The sequence below is a fragment of the Cyanistes caeruleus genome, chromosome 1, assembly GCF_971803275.1.
Source record: "Cyanistes caeruleus chromosome 1, bCyaCae1.hap1.1, whole genome shotgun sequence".
NCBI classification, from domain to species: domain Eukaryota; kingdom Metazoa; phylum Chordata; class Aves; order Passeriformes; family Paridae; genus Cyanistes; species Cyanistes caeruleus.
The window spans coordinates 92,560,042-92,582,332 of record NC_141701.1 but is presented as its reverse complement, the minus strand read 5'-3'; the positions used below and the strand labels follow the sequence as shown (position 1 = coordinate 92,582,332).

At 36.6% G+C, this 22,291-nt stretch overlaps 1 protein-coding gene across 2 annotated transcripts in view; it reads right to left on the bottom strand.

Annotated features, from left to right (window-relative positions):
• The window catches only part of CDKAL1 (CDKAL1 threonylcarbamoyladenosine tRNA methylthiotransferase), a 377,626-nt gene that overhangs the window by 194,331 nt on the left and 161,004 nt on the right, over positions 1 to 22,291 (bottom strand). For both annotated transcript variants that reach the window (XM_086842602.1, XM_023919638.2), the window contains exon 9: positions 11,846 to 11,949. In XM_086842602.1, the coding sequence (XP_086698728.1) occupies positions 11,846 to 11,949 (104 nt within the window). The remainder of the gene's footprint in view (positions 1 to 11,845; positions 11,950 to 22,291) is intronic.

Here is a 22,291-nt window from a genome sequence, read left to right as displayed (position 1 = left end):
TAGAATGTTTTGTGTTAGATCCTCTCTCCCCTTTTGATCTGCTAAATTAGTTTTGCAAAAATTTTTGGAAAAAATATCCCTGTCCAGAATGCCTAGCAGCATGGCCATAGAGTATAAACACTTTCCACTTTGAGTACCTCTGATATTTGACAGCTCTATGAGCACTTGAACATCATTTATCACGTTTATTTTTAATAGCTCTCCCTGGGCACAGCTGCCTTGGATGCCAATCTTCTTTTCTTTTGCCTCCTGTAAATATTTGAAATAGCTATTCATTAACAGTTGCAGATTTATTCAGTACTGTTGTACTGCTTGTGAACTGAAAATAGCTTTTATTTTTCTCCCCCTATCTTTTGGCTGATCTGAAAAAAGCCTGCTGTTTAGGTTCAATCTGTCAGGATTTAAATTATGCTCCAGCTGAGAGCTAATCAAGGGTATCTGACCTGGTTTACAAATAAGCTAGGAACAAAAGAGTTATTTTTTTCCTTTTTTTTCTTTAGGGTATTGGGCCCATATATGAAAACAAACCATGAACAGGTCACAAATATAGTTATCCTAAATCAAAGCAGAAGCAACTCGTCCAGAAACAACTTGTTCTCACAGGTGCCTTCCTAAAAGTTCTCAAGTATTCTCACTGACAGCTCTTACACCTAGCTTACATGCAACATTTGAATTTCAGATTTCAGTACTTTTGCACAATATACACAGCATTAAAAAGGCATGTAGTAAAGCTATCAAGACACCCTGGCGTGCACATCAGGAGTCCCACATATCTGTACAAATCATAGCTTTTATTTTCATGAAGCAATATTGGAGAAAAAAAAAAATTGTGTCACTCATCATGATTGCTCCTAATCTATTTTCACATACAACCAAACTGTGCATAAAAGCCATCTCCCTAATATCTGAGCTTACCAAATTGTACAGAACTCTGAAGTGTTTTAAGGTCTATTTTCTTTGGATTTAGACTAGAGAGGCCACAGGGCTCCCTAAAATGTACCAGTGCAAAACACACCTAAATTGTCATTTCCGTAGCATGTAATGAGAACATCATTTTTTGAACACAGACACTTGCACATGTGAAAGGGCTTAAAAACAAGAAAAACTGCAGCCATGTCTTGTCTAATGAAAAAAGCCCCTAATACAATAATCCAATACAATATAACTCTCTTCCTTCAGAAGGCTGCTAAAACTGGAGAATATATTTTGTTTAAAAGAAGTGTTGCTCAAGTGTGTCTTTGTATTACATGGTATGAACGATGACAGGGCAGCATGGAAGTAGTTTTCTTCTACCTAGTCTTGTCCTGTTATTTCATGAACAATCACAATCACTGTAGCACTATGTCTAAAGCTGGCATCAAAATATTTTAACACATTGCCTTTTATCTTAACATAGTAGGAGGCACTCAAGGGAGGGTTAGAAAAAAGAAGGGACAACTCTTAACCATGAGAGACACCCATCTAATCTCTGGGACCAAGCCTGCAAATTTATTTTTTATAAGATACATTTAATATTGTCTCAACATTCTCTCCCTGTCACAACTGGGTTCATCACCACCCAGAGTTTTACCCTCACTATGACTTCACTGACTACAGCAGGAAAGATTAGACAATTTCTTTTTATAACTTACACTTTACACTTGAGATATGCTGAGTTGAGTTGCTTGATGTTGAGTCTCTTGCTTCTGTAAGCTGCACCTTTATCATTTAATCACATAGCACTTTTAAAGGTCTTTCAAAGAAAGTTATCTCAGATCAAAACAGCTCTTAGTTTTCTACTAAATTAATCTCAAAAATTGAAATCTTATATTAGCATTAGATACGGATGCTTGAGTCACATCACCTTGAGTCACAGTGGTATTGCACAACATGTCAAGAGGATCGCCACAAAATCCAACCTCCACATGGAAGGTGAGCCCTCATCACAAAAGGTGATTGAGAGCAATAGTGGAAGCATAAGGCACACTTTCATACAAAGTACACTGGAGGAAATGAGTGACTTGCTGAAATACAGCTTAATAGCCACAAGTAAGACCATTAAGCTTAGCCTGGAATCTTCTCCCACAGAATGCTTAGTGGAGAGTATAAATACAGACAGCATAAATGATTGCTGAACACACAGAAAATTGCAACACTCGATGTAAGATTCGTTACTGTTTTTTTAAAACTGGATTCTTCTTCCATACCTCTGTCCTATTTCTTCCACATGCTCAAGCTTCCATTATGTACCATGCTAGGATATTTCTCAGCTTTACCTGCACTATGAGATTAAGAACCTCACTGCAATTTGTTCTGTACCTGGCTTTTGCTAGCTTCATTTAATGCCTTGGAAGCTGGTGTGTGTTGAGATACCCAGGATTGCTCTTTGTTTTAAGAAGCAGTCAGTACATCGGCCAGCTTGCAGCAGAAGGGGTAGTGGGGCATGCATAACTCATTTAGCCCATAAAAAAAAAACCACAGAAAGGAAGTGGGAAAACTTTATACTGAGAGATCCTAATTCACTCCTAGTCTCAAAAAAATCCTTCACATCCCCACAGCAAAGAGAAAGAAGTCAGCAGAAGATACCATCTTGGGTAACCTTGTGAGTAGCAGGTTGCAGTGGCACAGAACAGCTAAGGTTTGTTCCTACACAAGGCCAAGCTAGGCAGCAGGAGACTACTTACCAGATGATAAAAGGAATCATTGCTGCATTCTGATAAATTATCTTTGGACACATTAAAGACCTCAACTTGGTAGGAGCATGGTGCAACACAATGCATCGGATTTGTTACGTTAATGATTTGGTCACCAAATCTGTTTGACAGTAGAAATTTCTCATGATATTTTCACAGAAGCTATAGAAAGCTTCAGGCAGCTGACTGCAGCATAACATGCCAAGCCGACCCTGAGAATACTCTTATAATAATTTTATAGAGGAATAATAGAAGGTTTTATAAAACCTTCTAATCCAGATTTTACAAAACCAGCATTAAATACATGAGTGAAATACGTATCATCAAATGAACACAAGTTCCTGTAGCTGAACAAATATTTACACAGAGTGAAAGAAAATTCTAATATCTCCATAGTTAAGAAGCCACAAAAAGCCAAACTTCCACTTTCAAACAGAATTAAAGATAGAAACTTTTCCCCTCTGAAAATCACATTTATTTAAAAGGCGTATCATGCTTTAATTCCAATTCTGTTTAAATTCAAGACTAAATACACAGAAAACCAATTTAATCTGCCTGGTAAGGAGTTAACTACTGGCTTTGGCATTACTGAACCTTGTGGTTTACACTCCATTTCAAACAATGCAAACTTAGCAAAAAAAAATTTATAAATAAAATTAACAAGCAAGTAATGCTACCCAGCTTTTTTCTGCTGCTATTCCACTAAATAAGCATGGAAAGAATATAACATACACTTTTCTTGTATAATATAAACAAATTTTCCAAAAACAGAAAAAAGTAATAATTTCAAGCAAACATCAGATTGATGAGCTCTTCTGAAGAAGCCACAAATGAGCCAAACATTCTGTTAAAAAAGCATGGAGGCTAGAGTGTGCTTCAACCCTCTCTTTTCCCGTTCCCCAGTCAAGCTGAAACAAGTATCTCCTGTCCTTGGGAGAAGAGAGAAGATAGCCCAGTGTGGCTGGCATTACACTTTTCACCCCAAAAGCCAGCTGAACTGGCCTAGAAAAGAGCAGCTGGGTGATGAGAGAAGCTAGGGCAGATTGCTACATGTAGTTTCCCAGACATCCCTCCAGTCCTCTGCTCCTTTAGGACACTGCAGAATTGTGGTACGTCTACAATGTCAGCATCTGGAAAGATTCAACCTGTATCAATTACTAATGTCACCCTCTGAGGTTTCTAAAAACACATTCAGTTTTACCCCAGATCAGTTCCCTAGCCTGATTTACACAATGAACTCTCCCAGCCAAAAAGCAGGTGGCCTGAGGAAAGGATGAAAGAAAAAGGGGGCAACAGGGAGAATGGGGAGGACAGATGGAGGAGGAAAGGGAGGGAAGAGATGGCCAAGAAATGCTCCTTCTACTTGCAATGCTTACTGAAAGTACAGCTGAAACTATAGCCTAAGGTATAATATCAAGTAGGAATTTGAATTGTATACATCTCTTTTTTTGTCTCTTTTCTATTACACTTTTATTTTGAACAAAAATAAAATGCACCCTTTTTCATAAAAATCAAAATTAAATAGGCTGGCTGTCATTCAAGGATTTTAACAGCACAAATTAAATATTTGAGTAGGAAAATAAAAAGGAATGAGAAGACTGAATTACATAGAGGAAATGTGACCAAAAATTGGTTTTTGGGGTTTTTTTTTATCTGCTGAATTAAAAAATACAACCTTTGCTAGACAGACTTTTCTGGTTCTTGAAACTGCCAAAGCTTAGAGATTAGTGGAGTCTTATTGTCTCGAGGAATCTTAGTCAGGCATGCAAAGTAAGCATTTGTGTATTCAATTTAAAATCCTTACTTCCAACACTGTAAACTACAACAACCCATGCAGAGTCAAAAAGACTTGATAAAAAAGGACCATTACTAGAATAGATTTGATAGAGACAAGAAGGCTATCTGGTCATGCTATCAGACATTTTGGCAACAGTTTCAATTTATCTGGCAAGTTACCTTCTGGACAATACCTATGTACCTCTGGCAACACTTAGCAAGAGAACAGCATCCTAAAGAAGCAATTGTCCAGATTTTCAATAAAAATTACTTTTATTTCATGTCACAGCATTCATATGCTTTATGTTTTGGAACAGACAACCATGATATGAACAACATTTCAAGGCATCCAAGGAATATATTTAAAGCTATTCAAGCTTATAATAATGCCCATAGCAGAGAAAATATTACTTTCAGAAACACAAGGCAGCACATGGAGACTTTGACTCCTGATGAAGATCTTTATAGAAACATGATTTTTTGCAAATTCCAGGGTGGTACCTCCTCATTAAATGAATGACCACTCATTGTTAATGCATTATCTTCCTTTCAATCTTCCCTAAATAACAAGTTTTCCTCTGTCATCCCACAGAAGACCTGAGACAATGCCATGGTAGCAAATACAATGACCAACCACTTATTATCCTTAATACAATCATGTGTTACTCTACTTCAGTTGTTTACACTGCCACATTACAAGGGGCCATATTTTATTTTTTTTTTAAACAGGTACACAATACTTACACCGTAAAATCCCAATTATACAAATGGCAATGAGTGATAAAGTGGTTTTCCTTTAAAGCGAATGGCCCAATTATAGCTCTGCATGTTATGCCACATACTTGCAAAAGCTATTGTGATTCATTTATGTCTTAATTGAGGCATGGGCATGATTTTTTGGCAAATTAACTCTCATGGTATGATTGCTCTACCAGGCTGGTTGACAGGACTAAATCCTATATGAACAGTGGAAGAAGACGTCGACACATGGAGCAAAAGAGGTTTCCCTCATGTCTAGTGCCTAGTGTCACAGCAGTCTTGGCAGCAAGAGAAAAAAAACATAATGTATAAAACCAAGCTGAGGTATGGAGAATGCCTACAAAATCTAACAGACAAAATCAAGTGAGTCTCCACAAAACACACTTGAACCAAAAACAAAATTTAATTTAAAAAAAAAATTATTAAAAAAAAAGTAACCTGAGGCAAAGTATCTGATCTGCCACACTAAGGCATGAAGGCCTCTGTAACTTGTTAGTAAGTTTTTCTAGTTTCTAAACCTGTCAGAAATAATTTTTTTTCCCAAATGTAATTCTTGCAAATAATTTGATGATTTTAGCTAGAAATATCAATTAAAGTTTGACAGAGTTATAAGGAAATGGAAGCAAGATTACATTACTGAAAGTTCTTGGCAACTATAAAATTAGAAGATGTCATGTTCTACACCTTTAATGAAAATATTAACAAGATATTAAACTAAATCTGAGCCTTCTGCTGATTCTTAGTGTTTCTGTGAAAAATAGTGGCATGTTGTGAATCCCAGAATCCTTTGTGGCCAGAGGGCACAGAGATGATCAGTATGTTGAATATTTTGATGACAACATCAAACATACTGCAAGTGCACTGCAGAGTGATCAGCCTTTGGCAACAGATTTTGAAAACACCGAATTTATTCTGCATGAGTCTATCACCCAGCATGTGCAGTAGGTTTGAAGCATTCTGACAGCAGTGGACTGACTGCACACACAACACACTACAAATGCACAAGAATGGCTACATGGCTTTTGGCTCAAAGTCAGCTCACATCTGGCCATCTCAGAAGGAGACTTCCATTCTAACTGCAAAAGAACAAGTAAGAATGTGCAAAACAAGGGAAAAACATGCAGAGAATAATTATATTTTTAAATGCAACAATTTTTAATAAAATAAAGGATTAGCATAAAACCCACACAGATACATTTTCACACTACTTAATTGTCGTAATAAAATGAATGGAGGAATTTATTTAAAGCATGTTAATAAGGGTGTTGTCCCAAATGCCTCTTCAACACTGACCAGCTCAGGGCACTGACCACCACTGTAGGAACTCTATTCCAGGGTTTGAGTGCCCTCTTGGTAAAGAAATATTTTCCCATGTGAAGTCCAAACTCCCCCTGAGGGATGCAGCTTTGAGGCATTCCCATGTGTCCTGACATTGGATGCCACAGAAAAGGGATCAGCACAGCTCTCTCCCTGTCTCCTTCTCAAAAAGTTGGAGACAGCAATGTGGGGGGAATAAATCTAAACACCAATAATTTAATGTAATTGCCACTACATTTCTTAAGTAAAATTAAAAATAATGCAAAGGAATATTTTAGGCAACAGAGCATGAAGAAAACAACAGAAATAACAGTAACACAGTGGTCAACTTGACTGTGGAAAAAGGTGTACCAAGAAGACAACAGGGAATTTCCTTCAGAGCCAAGAAGAAAGTTCACTAAACTAATTTGCTCACGCAAAAGAAGTTTGAAAATACCTCAAATATTGCAATTCACTACTGAAAAGACATATAGTTCTCACATACTTGGTGACGTTGCTTCTACTCTACTGATGGAAAGGAAAGGGAATACATGTGAACAAGAAGAACTAATTCATTATGCTATCCCATCTAAGTATGAAACGACACACTGGTACAAAAATATTTATCTTGGCCTAAGTATTCTGTGCTTTAGCAAAGTCAGCAGTAAAGAAACCTGAAACATTCATAAGACATAAAAAACTAAACAGAAAGAATTTTAATAAACTTAAGAACAACAATGAAAAAAAAACCTAGCTCTGTAGCCACACCCAAAAAGCACAGCAAAACAAAGAGAGGCTTTTTATCAAAGTATCGCAAATACAGGAGACAAGCTCCTTGGAATGAAATTTCAAATTATGCTTCAGGAACAATATTAGAATAACATCTATGTTCTGTAGAAGTCAGTAAAAAGGCTGACAGAAAAGACTGGTCATAGATAAACAGTCACCATTCTCCTCCTTCCTCTGTCTCTAAGTCAGATCTGCAGATACAAGTGCTCTCTCTCTCTACAGTGTTTTTTTCAGCTCTGGAAGGACCCTGTGTACACAGCCCAGGTTCCATCTGGGAAACTGCACACATTCTCTGTCAGCATGCTCAGAGACCAAACCCACTACAGAGAGCGTGGCCCAAGCATCCTGGTTTGGTACTGCTTCTGCTAAGCAATGGGAAACTAAAACATTGTCAATACTTTATATTTGTCCTTTCATGACTGTCAGCTGCCCTGAAATCATACAGAGAATTTACTGGTAGTTGTGCAGGGATGAAACAGCTACTAGGAATAAAGCAGAATGTCTTGACAGTACGTCATCAGAACCACTAAAACCAGAGGTCCTTAGCAAAGCTCACAGTCTTCTGAAAAGCTCTGGAAACCAATCACATTATATAAAAACAATCCCTATTATCACCCATAAACACCTGCTTATGGCAAACTTGCAGAGAGAAAAATGTTTACATTAACCTCCTTTAAACTCTCAACACTCCAAAGTCTACCAGATTAGGGATAATTGCTTAAGACAACTAATGAAACTCAAGACTCAGAATCTTTGTTTTGGTGCGCCCCTGCTTTGTAATGCTACGGGTTGTCCAAGATTAACAGAAGTGCTATTCAGAACTCAACACCATGCATGCCAGTGAAACATCATGCTAATAATGGAACAAAAATAAGTGGTATTTTGTCACTACAATTATCCATCCAGAAGCAATTGTTCCACATAGTTTGAGGAATGGTGTTTACCGACAAGACAGAATTTCTTCTGAACGTCCTGTTACCATAAAGTAAGCTAATGTAGTAATTAATTAATAATAACTGTGTATTTTAATGGTGTATATATTAACAGCATTATATTCCCTGACATCTGCAACAGATATGCAATGCTTAAGGAGTATCATTTTGTAGTGGTACATACAGAATGTTTTCATTCTAAACTAGAATGAAGTAACAGCTAGTTCAAATAAAATATTTATATTTTTAACTTAGTGTGCTGAATGAGACAAAATTGCTTGCAATATAAAATACTGTCTTTGCTCAGAAAGTCTCTCAGTATGTAGGGTTTTTATGATAATGAAAGTCCCACTTAAGGAAAAAGATCAATTTCAAGTCCTGCAATTTAGCCAAAGCCATCCCAGAACACCACTCCACCAAAGTTTCAAAGCTCAGGCCTGTTTAACTTTTGTCTCTCCTTTGGAACACTGTTCACCAATGGCAGCTCCCCCAGCCTTCCACTTCATATACTAAGCAAAACCACATTGTTATACATAAAGTTTCTTTGGGCAGGAAAGAAAGAGCCCTCTCATAACTGTAAATGCAATCCTCTAAAATACAGCACTGAACATGACACAGCACATTTTGAAAAAAAACTTACTAATAAATTGATGACACAAAGAAAGTGCTGTACAATCAGCTGCAGAAAAACTTTGCATAAACAACCTTACAGTAGTCATTTGTTCTCCTCTCAAAGACCACTTTACTGTATTTCACAATGCTTTTTCTTTTACTAGTTTTTCTACAGAAGTCTGCTATATATTCTGATTTGACATGGCTGCCCATGTAAAAAAATTAAACTACTTAATAACAGTTGAAGTTTACAGAAAAAACATTAAAGTTAAAAAATGAAAAAACTCGGCTGCTTTCAACTTGAGATAGATTATTTTGTTAATGAAATTTTGTGAAATATTTAAGTTCATGTGACTTGTAAATTCAAAATTATTATGGAGGTCAGAGAGGAAACATAAACTATGCAAAAGTATGCAGATCCTCCTCAATTTCAGTACACCTTAACATTTACTCCAAGGCATTAGGAAAGTAGGCAGCGTGTACAAAAAAATCTATAAATTTTTGTGCATATTACATTGAATTCAAGCCATTAAAATAATATACAAAAAGAAAAACAACTTATTTCAGAGGTTGGAAAAGTACAATAAATAGACTGATATTGGTCAATCATGGTGATTTCAGCCACCTCTTTTTAATCAGTTTTCAAAGTGGAAAAACTTTTCATGGCACATCTGTACCTCTCTGCGTTTTAAACTAGAGTTTCAGCAATATATCTGCAAAAACAGAAGTGATTGTTAAAGAGATTGTGGCTCAGTAACTCAGCAAGAAATTGAATAATGGCTTTGAATTGCTAAAGTCTTTCATTGGATTGATGAAGTTCCTGCAGCCCACAGCTGCAGCAAGCTGGCAGTAATAAATTCTCCACGCACTGCAAACTGAGTATCTGACCATTTCATCCATTTCTAAGTATATGAAAGCTGGAGGCAAAGACATTTTACAACTGAATAAATACTTGCTTCTTTCCTTATGTCCTCTAACAGAGGTAGTAGTGTAAGGCCAAACAAGAATAGAACTCCCTGGAGATGGCTGCTGTGAGAAACGTCATAGCATTTCCTCAAGAAATTTCAAAACAATAGCTTAAGGGCAACTTTTTCCATTAGAAATCAAATTATTTTGAAAGAGTCGATATTTATAATAAAGGCCACAGTACAACAGATGAAATGAATTACTGATTTTTCAATACAAATGTACAATACTTAAGTTCAAAATACTTTCCAAAATTTCACATTCATTATCTGCAAAGACAAACAAAACTCGAGGTTTTTTTTTTCTTGTTATACCAAGTAAATACATCTTTATGCTAATATAATGTGGAATTGATGTTATATAAGTACAATTATAACAAGACAGACAAGTCTGTTTATTTTTCTTTCCATACATCTTATAAATCTAAATAAAATTAAGATGGTTAACTTAATCAAGGTCATAATCCTGACTTACTACCCATCTTATCTTCATCATATTTCTTTGAAGAATAGCCCAAAGTTTCTTTAGAATAGCTATATCGTGCTGAGTAACACTTCTTATGCTGCTTATAAATGGCAGCTTTTCTCCTTCTCAGTAGATACTTGCCAACTTCAAAATCTGTCTTACATTACTGAAAACTTCCAGCTTTCTGAAACATGCTTCCTGAACTGCTTCTCCACCTAAACAACAAGCATATTTATGCATCCTCTATTTCAGTTACTGATAATTTCCTAATATGTATACAGGTTTTAGGAACTTATCCTACTAAACCAATAAATCTGACATGACAAAATTCCTGTCAGACAATCCAATTCACAGCAATGAGAGCATTAACTGAACACATTTAAGCAATAGGAAAAATTTAGTAGCAGTCACAGATGAGCTTCACAGAAGAAAAGACAGGTGCTTGGGTTTTAACAAAAGTGAAAGCAAAGTGCATTTGCAACCCTAAGCAAGAACTTTCTGTGTACATAATGCAGAGCTTAGAATTTGTGAATACGGGCTTTGATTAGGAAAAAGGCACTTCCTTGTATACTAGTGATAGGAATAGACAAAAGTTCATCACTGGCCTAAATAAGGTTCATTATGGATCCCGAAGCAAGGGTAGATTTAAAAACACTTCCAATCTTTGGAGACTTCTTACTAGACTGGTTGCAACTCTTGGAGCCCTGAGTGAAGCTAAATGGATGTACTGTCTGTACATCCACAGAGGATGTGACATCAAATGCTGCATCTACTGCTTTTGATTCCAAGTATTCAATACAAAGATAGAAGCAGCCTCTACACCAGAATTACCCAAGTATTTTTAATGTACATTTTAATCTTTCAAAATGGCACACAAACAGAACAAACACTACCTGTGCCTTCACAATGAATACTGCCATAATTTGGAAATCTGTATTTTTGAAATACAGGTAAAATTTAGATATAAAGAACAAACACTAATATACAATGAAGCTACCATAACTACCAGACCTACAAGAGCTTTAGGCAGATATTTGCCCCAGATAGTGTACTGCAAGAAAAACTTAATATTTGATTGAATCCATGTGACATTGCAAATATCCTATTGAACTTAAAAGCTGACAAGCTTGGTATGGGCCTCAGAAACATTCCAGAACCTCTCCACTAAATCAATTACCAGCAAAAGCAATGTATGCCTAAATTGGATTTAAGAATCCTTGGGAGTCTCATGAAATTTACTTCATAGCTGAACGAAAAAAGGTTTCCATCACCCTCTTAAAAAAATTAGTGACAGAGTAAAATGACCAAATTTTACCATTTCCACATGACCTTAAAAAGATACATGCATAGAACATCACCTGAACAATTCTAAAATCAAAATAAAATACTTTAAAGACAACATTTTCTAAATAGTTGTGTACACCATAACAAAAGTATGGCTTTCAACCACAAAGGCACTATGAGACACAGCTATGACTATTAACAACAGAGTCATATGGTACCCCAATCATTATGTGTGAAAGTAAGCCCAGAAACACTTCAGTGGCTGACTTTTATTGTAGAGTTAAAACTCCTTACCTTGAAAAGACTGTTTGGCTCTGTCCACCAGTTCTTCAATAGGGTAACTTGCTAGATCTCCTCTGGCATGCTTAGTTTTACAGTAGGTACATGCATTGAGACACCTGTTCAGAAAATGAAAATACTCAGTTTCTAACCAAGAAAGCCTTTATATGCACAGCTGTATTTATTAAGTACTTCTGGAAAAATGAGTTTTTGTATCTATGAGCAGAAAATAGTAGTATTCTACTTTAAAATCAATGGAATCATTTGAAGAACATTTTGCTGTCCTAACTTCTTAAAATATCTTTCACATTTAAATGAAAGGTTGAAAAACAATCAGTGGGAACCACACATAAAACCCAAGAGTGGGAATTTTTTAGAAAGGTATAGTAGGATTAATAACTGTTCACTACTGAAGATGAATCTCCAGGTTTCTGACTCCTCTATTACATAAAAAAATCTAATCCAAACACAAAAATACAGGAAAAAATTCCTGAAAGGCTGAAAGCAGATTTTTAAAAGTGTATGTTATTGAGAAGACATTTCAATTAGTTTTTCCTACTTTCCTATGGTTTGAATAAATAGAACAAGTAATGTAATCACCAACAGAATCCCCAAATAGAATGACAGGTTGGCACAAAAAATTGGGGAACTAATGAAAACTTCTACAAGAAAATGAAGGAATAACGTGATTGTTTTTAATTTACCTGAAAATATACTAAAGGCAGCCTAAGTTAGAGTATAAGGATGGAAAGACCAAAACAAACAACTACCTCTCATTGTAAGCTTTTTGTGCTTTTCTTCCCTTCTCCCCTTTTTAAAGCTGATATTGCTCTAGCTTTTTATAGATTAAAGCATTTAAGCCTAAGCTCTAAAAACCCCACAGACCCAAAAAACCTCATTATAAATACTGTTCATGCTTACTAGAATACCATAAGTTCTGTCCATTTTCATAATAAAAAGGCCGCAGCTTCATAAGGTCATAGAATTTTTAAGGCTGGAAAAGATCTCCAGGGTCATCAAGTCCCACGCAGGACTGAAAACCACCGCGTCAAATAAACCACAGCGCTAAGTGCCATGTTCATTTCTTGAACACTTCCAAGAATGGTGACTCTACCGCTTCCCAGGGCAGCCTGTTTCAATGCTTAGCCACTCTTTCAGTAAAGAAGTTCTTCCTGATGTTCATGTTAAACTTCTCCTGCCACAGCCTGAGGCCATTTCCTTTTGTCCTGTTGCTGGTCGCCTGAGAGAAGAGACCCCCAGCTGGCTGCACCCTCCTTTCAGGCAGTTGTAGAGATTGAAATGGCCCCCCCTGAGCCTCCTTTTCTCCAGGCTGAAGAACCCCAGCTCCCTCAGCTGCTCCTCATCAGACTTGTGCCCCAGACCCTTCCCCACCTCCACTGCCCTGCTCTGGACCCGCTCCAGCCCCTCAAAGTCTTCCTTGTGGTGAGGGGCCCAGAACTGAACACAGCACTCGAGGTGTGGCCTCACCAGTGCTGAGTTCATGGGGACAATCACTGCCCTGCTCCTGCTGGCCACACTGCTCCTGATACAGGCCAGGATGCCTTTGGCTTTCCTGGCCGCCAGGGCACTGCTGGCTCATGTTCAGCCACTGTTGACCAGCACCCCCAGATGCCTTTCCACCAGACAGTGTTCTGTCCACTCTTCTCCCAGCCTGTAGCACTGCAAGGGGTTGTTGTGATCTAAGTGCAGGACTCAGAATTTGGCCTTTTTGAAATTCATACGGTTGATCTTGACTCATCAACCCAGCCTGCTCAGCTCCCTCTGCACACCCTTTCTAGCCTCCAGTAGATCTACACCCCAGCTCAACTTTAGTGTCATCCACAGACTTAATGAGGATTACTCATTCAGACCATCATTGAAGATACTAAACAGGATAAGAAAACCTTTGGGTGCCAGAACTGGCAAATGTTCCAACTACAGCATAGTTGGAACTAATACCACAGAACTTTCAAAACAATACTGAAAAGGCAGATAGTAATGGGTAAGTTCTGATGAAGTCACCAGCTACAAGACTGTGCTTACTATTTGGATATATATTGTATTCTATTACTATGTCTGGCATCTCCATAACAATGTGATTATTGCTTTGCAAACTCCAAAGACTCCCCTCACAGGTTAGTTCTGCTTCATTTGCATAAGCAGGGGTTCAGGAAGGGCAGAATACTGCCCAGAACATCTGCTCAGGTGCCCTCCTGCCACTGCACATCCCTTCAGCCCTGAGACCTTCTCCATTCAACAGAATCTTAAGTTCTGCAAGAGAACATCTAGGTAGTTTGTGATTCTCTCTGCTAGACTGGATATGTATATTAGTTTTGTGCCTGTCAGACCAAAACATCAGATTTTAGCATCCACTTGAGATCAGAAAACTAAAATACACTGCTTAACAGCAGCAATCAGACTGCTCTATTAATTAGAAATGTGTATGAAAAAAGTTGCCAGTAAAATATCCAATTGGTTATTAAAAAAAAAAAAAAAATCCCTACATCTGAATCTTTACATACTGTTCAAAATATGTGATTCTTTGCCACCAAAACACAACTTATTCATCAGATGTATCTTACCTTTCTTCTGCAAATAAAAAGCCTTTCATTGCACAGGATCTGAAGCATGTGCTAAAGGTAGTACTTGAAATCAAGTAATTGATTGGTTTATAATTTGTCTGTGTAACCTATGCACCAAATGAAAATGCTTTTATTCTAGGTCTTCTAAAGTTTGCCATGAATGGCTTTCCCACAAAGCCCATGGATGCTTCTTTCTCTCCATGCTGCCTTTACACGAAGCATGTCTCCTTCCTTTTTTTTCTTTTCTTGATTTTCTTTTTGTTACTTTGTTTTTAAAGCACAACTCTCCATTCAACCCAGCACCTCATTTCTAGGCAGACTCTCATCCTGACGTCCCACTGTCACACTCCTCTCTCTCCACATAATTAATTCAGCTAAACTAGCCTTTTTCCACACAGCTACACAGAGAAAAAGTATTACAGAACAGTCAAGGAAACATAAAATCAGTTTCAGAACGAGTATGTCTGCCCTTTTGGAACCAAAACACAAAAGGTGTATTATTATGTACTAGCCTTTGTACTACATTAACCTTTGTTTTCTCCAAGAAAATAAACTTACCAGCTATTTTGCCAAACTTCTCAGGTCAAGAAGAGATTTTACTACAATAATCCTGCCCCTTTAACAGCAGGTTACTTTAACACTGGCATTTTCACTCACAAAAGAGAATTCTGACAGCCATCAGTAACAAAGGGATGCATCAAGATATTTTTATCTTGGGATAAAGTAAATTTCTTGGACTCAAATTTAAGCTCAGATTAGAGGAAAAAAACCAAGAAACAACACCATACACAACAAAATCCAACAACAACTTTTACAATTTCCTTAAATTTGCAAATTCTGACTTAAGAGTTCCAACAAAAACTTTATCACAAATTTTTTGTTGCCTTGAACTGTAACCTTGAATAAAAACAATGTTTTTCGTAGATTTTCAGGTGTGTTAATTCATCCTAAGATTGATAAAAACTGTAATATTAGTAAGTTATTTAAACAAACTTCTAAACTTACTCCTGTATAATAGATCTAAATAGATCTAAAATCTAAACTGGTGTTGATGTACAGTAGAAAGGATATTTTATGCTATATACATAAAACTTTCTGTTCCCTTATCATGTATAGTGCATCTATAAAATACACCATGTTACCTCTTTCTCTCTTCTCCTTATAAGTTAAGCATAAAACATATACATTCCTTACTATGTATTTTGCTCTGAAGTTGGGTAGCAGTATTTGCCAAATACTGAAATTATTACTCTCCAAATGTAATTTTCACATCTTCAATCAATGCTCTTGGTCCTATAAGACTGTGCTACCTGAAAAAAACGCAGTAACAGCAGCTCTTGTATGGTACTTCAGTAAACTCTGTCATGAAGGGAGCATGGAAATGTGAAGAAAGCAGCATGAATAAAAGAGGAAGGTATTTTCCAAATATTCACAGTATTATTACATTTGCCAAAACCTTCACAATATTATTTTCCAGATAATCACACTATTATGTGGTATCGTTTCCAAGACATTTATTACTATGGTCTTTAAGTACAGCTTCAGGGGGTTTGTTGATTTATTTTGGTGTAGGAGCTGAAAGCTGGAACCTGGAGGCAGACTTTTTTAAAGTTTTACTGTGGTAATTAAGTTATTCCTACTATAAAAAAGAAGTATTAGGTAGGCCTAAATAATTTTTCACCTTTTTTTGTACTTAAAGAGATTATATAACAAAACCAGAGACAAACTTAGATGTAACATAAAAAAGGATCAGTTTTAGAAAGCAAAGCAAAGGAGACAAAACTTCTATATCGTATTTGTTAATACCAACTTGGAAAAGGAAATAAACTGGGCTAAAGCTGACCAACAAAAGGGTGCAGATTCAAATTATTTGTAAAAATGCTGAACTAACCACTTTTCACAGATATAAGAATTACCAATTCTTGAAAATAGAAATTTAAACCAAACCATCAGTATAATTGAAGATCTGCAGTAGTTTCTTCCCTAGTAAGCCGGCCTCCGCTCCAAGTTTCCAGCATAACAAATTACTCATATGGCCAGGCTGCCACATACTCAGACCACAGACAATCAAGTGGAAAAAGGCTTTTGGGAACTCAGAGAATCTGAGCACTGCCTCTTACTAAGTGGCATCCACCACCAAGTGGATCACCTAAAACGAACATCTCCTTAAAAACCAGCCTTTACCACAGCTCTAGCTCAAATACATACGACTAAACAGCCAAGAAGCCAGTAGTTGCAAAAGAGTATTTGCTTTGTGTTAAACTGGGAGCCTTCTTCAAGCATTTATAGCTGGTTTGTAAATGTTAGTTTTTATTAATGCAGGTCAAAGCTTTTTTTTTTTGCACAAAGAAATCACAGACATTTGTAGAAAACAGTAATTAATGATCATTGTGTTTGTAATTACCAATATGTTTTGGCTAAATTTTATAGCAATTCCAGAACAAAAAACACTGAGTTCTGGTTTTCCAACATACTAAATTGATTAAGGTACTTTGAATTATTAACCTTTTGCTTTGAATTATTAACCTTTAATCAGCTATGTGCTCAATATACAGAACTATTCACAGCAAGATAAAATACAATCCACAGATAAATTACTACCATGTGGCTAATCAAAAAAATTCTCAAACACTTACCAAACTGAGCACTATCAACATTTTGGCAAAGTGCCTAAAATTTTCTTGTAGACATAGGTCTTCTTGTAGACAGTGGTCTTCACAATGTTTAGCTAGTATGTATTCATGTTGTGCATTATACTAACCAGACTCTTCATTTTCAGAACAGTAATATCCCTCATAAAACGCACACTTAACATGAAAGACTCCCCCTTACAGATGGAACTAATTATGAGTAAGAATGCTTATGACACAGCAGACTTTAAATAAAGACTTTCCTTCAGTGGGACTAATCAGTGGATTTTAGCAGCAGACGAACATGAGAGTGCAGACATGAGGAACAAAATCCTGGTTCCTCTTAATGGGACTTAGGCCACTAAGTTTAGTCAAGACAAGATTCCACCCTCAGATATGAAAAGTAAAAGGTATCTTTCATTCAAGGATCAGAAGACAGCTCAGTTTCAGCATGTGACGAGCCATTAGCGTGTGTGTCACTCAAATTACATGTGACTGATAAAGACCAAACATCTGTGAGCAAGATGGGAGAGCTGAATGCTGCGATAGTGTCAAGAGAAGATCTCAGCTACTCTGCAGGTGGTTGGTCCTGGGGAAGTGTTCCCTCAATATCTGGAATAATCCAGTAAATTCCTACTTGCTTCCAAGGTGGTCTACTAAATTGGAAATTTCCATTTAAAAAAATTAATCATAATTCAGACTACAAAACTTATATTTGCCCTTACGAGATCTGACTAGCTGTAATATTCAAGATTTTATGACACTCGCCCTATGAAAAAGAAAATAAAAATCTGCCAGTATTGCAGAACTGACCACTGACATGCCTGGCACATTACATCAGTACAAACATGGAAAGATTGCTCATCACTGTTTCCCAAACCATCTCTCTGCATCTACCGCCAGACTTCCTCAGGTGGTCTCAAAAGCTTCAGGCCAAGAATATTTTGTATTAAAACTATGGTTTTCCTGAAAAGGAACATCATTTGCTTGCTTCAAAATACAGGTTAGAGATGAGATTTATGCTTTTATAAGATACTTTTACAGCTTCTATCAAATGTAATTTTGGCAAAAATGCTCTGTAGTGTGAATACAGAGAAAACTCCCTTTGCAGGCCTGACTGAGCAAAAGAAATACCCAAAATACATACTCCCAGCAGGAAAAGATGGATACTAGTCACAAGTTATTCATCAAAAGCTAGTAGAATTGTGCTAATGTTTTCCTGCTTAGAATAACAAATTATGAAAACCTGACAACACACTATACTTACAGTAAAATATCATACTATATTTATAGAATTAAATGCCAGTAATACTTGTTAGCATTCTACCTCTGTGAAGTCTACTTTTTACTTCCAAAATACCTAAATTCCCTCAAGCATAACTTAATGGATCGGGGGGAGGGGGGGGGGGGGAAAGTAGTTCCCAGGAAAATTAAAAAAATAAAATAAAATAAAAAAAAAAAAAAAAAAAAAGAGAAGCATGCCAAATATGCCCCTGACCTCTTTTCAGGAAACTGTTTTTATTCCTTGAAGTTTTCACACTTTATAAAAAAGCTTTTCAACTCAGAGTGACAGGGAATATATTTTCCTGACAAATATTTGGGGGTGGTTTTCACTTTAAAAATATTTTAAGGTACTTTTGAAACAGTGGTGAACAATTTCTCATAAAGGCTAATTAGTCTAAGCAGCAAACCACATTATTACAGAAATACTGTTTCTGGTATCCCAGCTTGCTCAGACTGAGCTTGGACACCAGCCACAGGTACACACACACACTTGACGTTACCACATTTTCGATATGATAAGAACAGAACTTGTCTAAACTTATCTTTGTAGCCAAGTATTTTAGAGATATGCTGTGATAAAAGTTTGCTGAAAGTGCAATGCCAGCCTAAAAAGTCTCTCAAAAGAGTTTTAGCAGAAAATAGTACGACCCTTCAAGCAATACAATATAACACAGGGGACTGCACACATTTTTCCCAAAGTACAGTCATGAGATGCTGTATTTTAATTCTGCTACTCATGCCATGCTCAGCAAAATGGCAAGAAAGTGCATTAAATTTCGTTCTTCTAAAGATCTTTGAAGCCAGTGTTTTATTTGGTAATGTCCCACTGTTACTAATCAAAAGGAATTTGGAGAGAAGGTAGCTCCATTGGTTTGATAAGCCGTAATATGATTTAATTTCGTACTTCAAATATTTGCATTTTCCGAAACTGAATTCCTACAGTCAAGTGCAGGTGATTCAAAGGTCACAGCTGTGTGGTTATACCATCTACATTCACCTTGCTCACTTCAAGGCCAATGATTTAACATTAAGTGCATCAATGGCACTTCCCAGTGTTTGTCTAAAGAAGTTCTTGATTAATTACTCTGGCCACACAGTTTTGCAACTGCATTAATGTATTAAGGCATTCTAAATTGATACTACAAGATAAAACATCCCATTGCTAAGGTGCACATATGTGCATTCTCCATCCTGACCCAAAACATTGCAGTGCTTGATGCTTACTGGAAACTGCAAAGCTTTTTTCCTCTACCATTCAAACTAAAGCCCTATGATTCACAGAAACATAACTTATTTTATAAATATTTCCAAATAGCTGCATGGCTATGTAGAACTCAGCCTTGGGGGAAGATCAAGACAGGCATTAATATCAAGAAAGTGACTCAGCTAAAACAGCACAGGTAGACAAATGAGGTTCTGTGGTTGTGTGGAGCAGAAAATGCCACGGCATTGTAACTACAAGTCATCAATTCTTTCAGCACTTCATAAACAGCAACAGTATTTAGAAGATGATGACTCCTGGTCTCAGTCAAATAGTAGCAATGAAGGGGGTAGAAATGAAGAGCTATGGCAGAAAAATCTCAGATAAAAAAAGATACTTTCTTAGAAATCTGCTCACAGCTAATCCCAGAGATGCAGTGGCAGAACATCCCAACATCACTTTATCACCGTGTATAAAGAACTCCTACTCTCAGATCCTTCCTAATGAACAGCAGTGACTGGAAAACGACCTCTGAGGACAGGATTCTTGGAGACTTGCTTTAATTTATAAAGTTGCAGAGGGATTTGACTTGACAACTGCCTTAGTATTTAAAGCAACAAGTCCTCCAATTATATTTAAAATATTCTACTGGGGGGCAGATGACTTAGCAAAACTTACACCGAATGTGCTGAAAAACATAAATGGGTTAGTAATGAACAATTGCAAAAGCTTTTTAAAATCAAGTTTTCAAAGTTTTCACTGAAATACTACTATTTAGTTTTACACTGTGATTTTCAGGGGTGTGGGTGTGTATAATGAGCACGTGTAAAGCTCCGCTTCAGCAATGAAGCATTTCAGCAGATCTCTAGGACTGGAAGAAGGCTAAAGGGAGTCAAGCGTCCTTCTATAACCAATCCACTTCATTTACCATACATCTTCACAACATTAGCAGCTCCTGAATCGCCCCCACAGAAAACATGGTTGAAAAGTAGACCACTGCCTGTGATAAGAGCTATTGTTTTTACTTCCTAATGGCTTTTGGGACAGACCCTTTTAGAGTGGTGAAATCTCACAGGAAACACTAAGCTGCAGTTAATTCTGTAACATACAGCAGGTACCACACAGATTCTTAGGATAAAAGGCATTGTTTTTGTACTGGTCAAAACATCCTGGGGGGAAAAAAGAAAAAAAAAAGTCACATTTCGGCAACACTAAAACTACCAGGCTTAATTTAGACTTTATCTGAGATTGCCATCAGACCAATTTCCAAAAAAGCATTTGTAAAATGTCTGTGGGAAAATGGATCTCAATTGTCTGGGTAATATAATGGAAATAACTACATAATAAAAACAAACTCACCACTTATAATCTAGTGATGCCTATATAAATTAGGTCAAAGTTACAAGGTACTTACATAGTTTGAGTTATAAGATATCAATATAACCTGATATATATACACAACCTGATATCAATATAACCTAAGTCATGATTTTTTTATATAACTATATACTCTGTATCATAGCCTTTTATACCTATATAATCTGATATAAATAACTTTCTATACAATGTAATGGTTAGTATATGGTTAATCAGTAGCCTAATGCCAAATAGACAAAAAAAAAATAAAAAATTATTGCATCCACATAAAGCTTTCTGTCCCAAAATGTCCTACAGGTTGTGGTAGCAGCAGGACTGTTAGAAACTCCAGCGTGGAGAAGGATCAAAGCAATTAACACTTTGCTGTTGCTCCTAAATGTCATTTCATTGCAATAAAATTGTTAGTCTTGCTGGGGAAATAAAGGTCTCTGTGCAGCCCTAGCTACATACATGCTTCAAAATACATACTCTTCCCTATACATTACTTCATCCATGTAAAATGAAAGAAGCCCACACATTTCAACACTAATTGCCCAATCCCAAATCTCAGATATCCCAAGCAATTTAATGGACTGGTTTAAACAGTTTTTCTTATAAGATACATGGACTGATTTCTTTTAAAAACAGAAAGTTAAACTAGGGCCCTTATGTTTGCCTTTAAGAGTCTCCAAAGGGATTTTCAGAAGCAAATTAATCCCCTTTTTGCACAGTTACAGACCTGAGTCTGGCAGACCATGGACATAACTTTCTTACTTAACTAACAGTTATGAATTATTTTATTTTCATTATTCTGTAATGTTATTGTTTGAATGTATTTAACTATGTTTTGCAGAATTTAAAACTAGAGACAGTGCAGAAAAACAGGAAACCATAGTTTTTCATTACTAAACACAACTTCATCTGCTTTACTTCTCTAAAATTCTCATTCTAATGACTCCTCAGATGTTTTATTCTACTTTACTGTGTTGTTCTCCCTGCCTTTTTCTTAACTTGTTCCTCTTGTCTTGCATTTGGTGACCTGTATGCTTGTAACTCTTCTGCAGTGTCCCCATGCTTCAGTGACTGGAATGGTCTGACATTCTTACAAGCTAGTTGGCCAGTGTTTGTATGCTTTGATTTCCTCTAACTACTCAAGTCTGTGGTGAGCCTGAAACTTTTCCAGTTCAATTGCTGCCAGCTCTGACAGAAACCATAATTTTCTAGTTTCTTTTTTTTTTAAAGATGGTCAAATAGTTTTAGACTTAAGATTTTTTATTTTTTTTTTGCCTTGTCACCTCCATTGCAACTCAGATAGTTACGGTCAGTCATTTAAAAGAAAATCAGAAAGACTATTACTAAAGCACTTAATGCATAAATCAGAGCATTAAAAACAGGCCACAGAACCTCT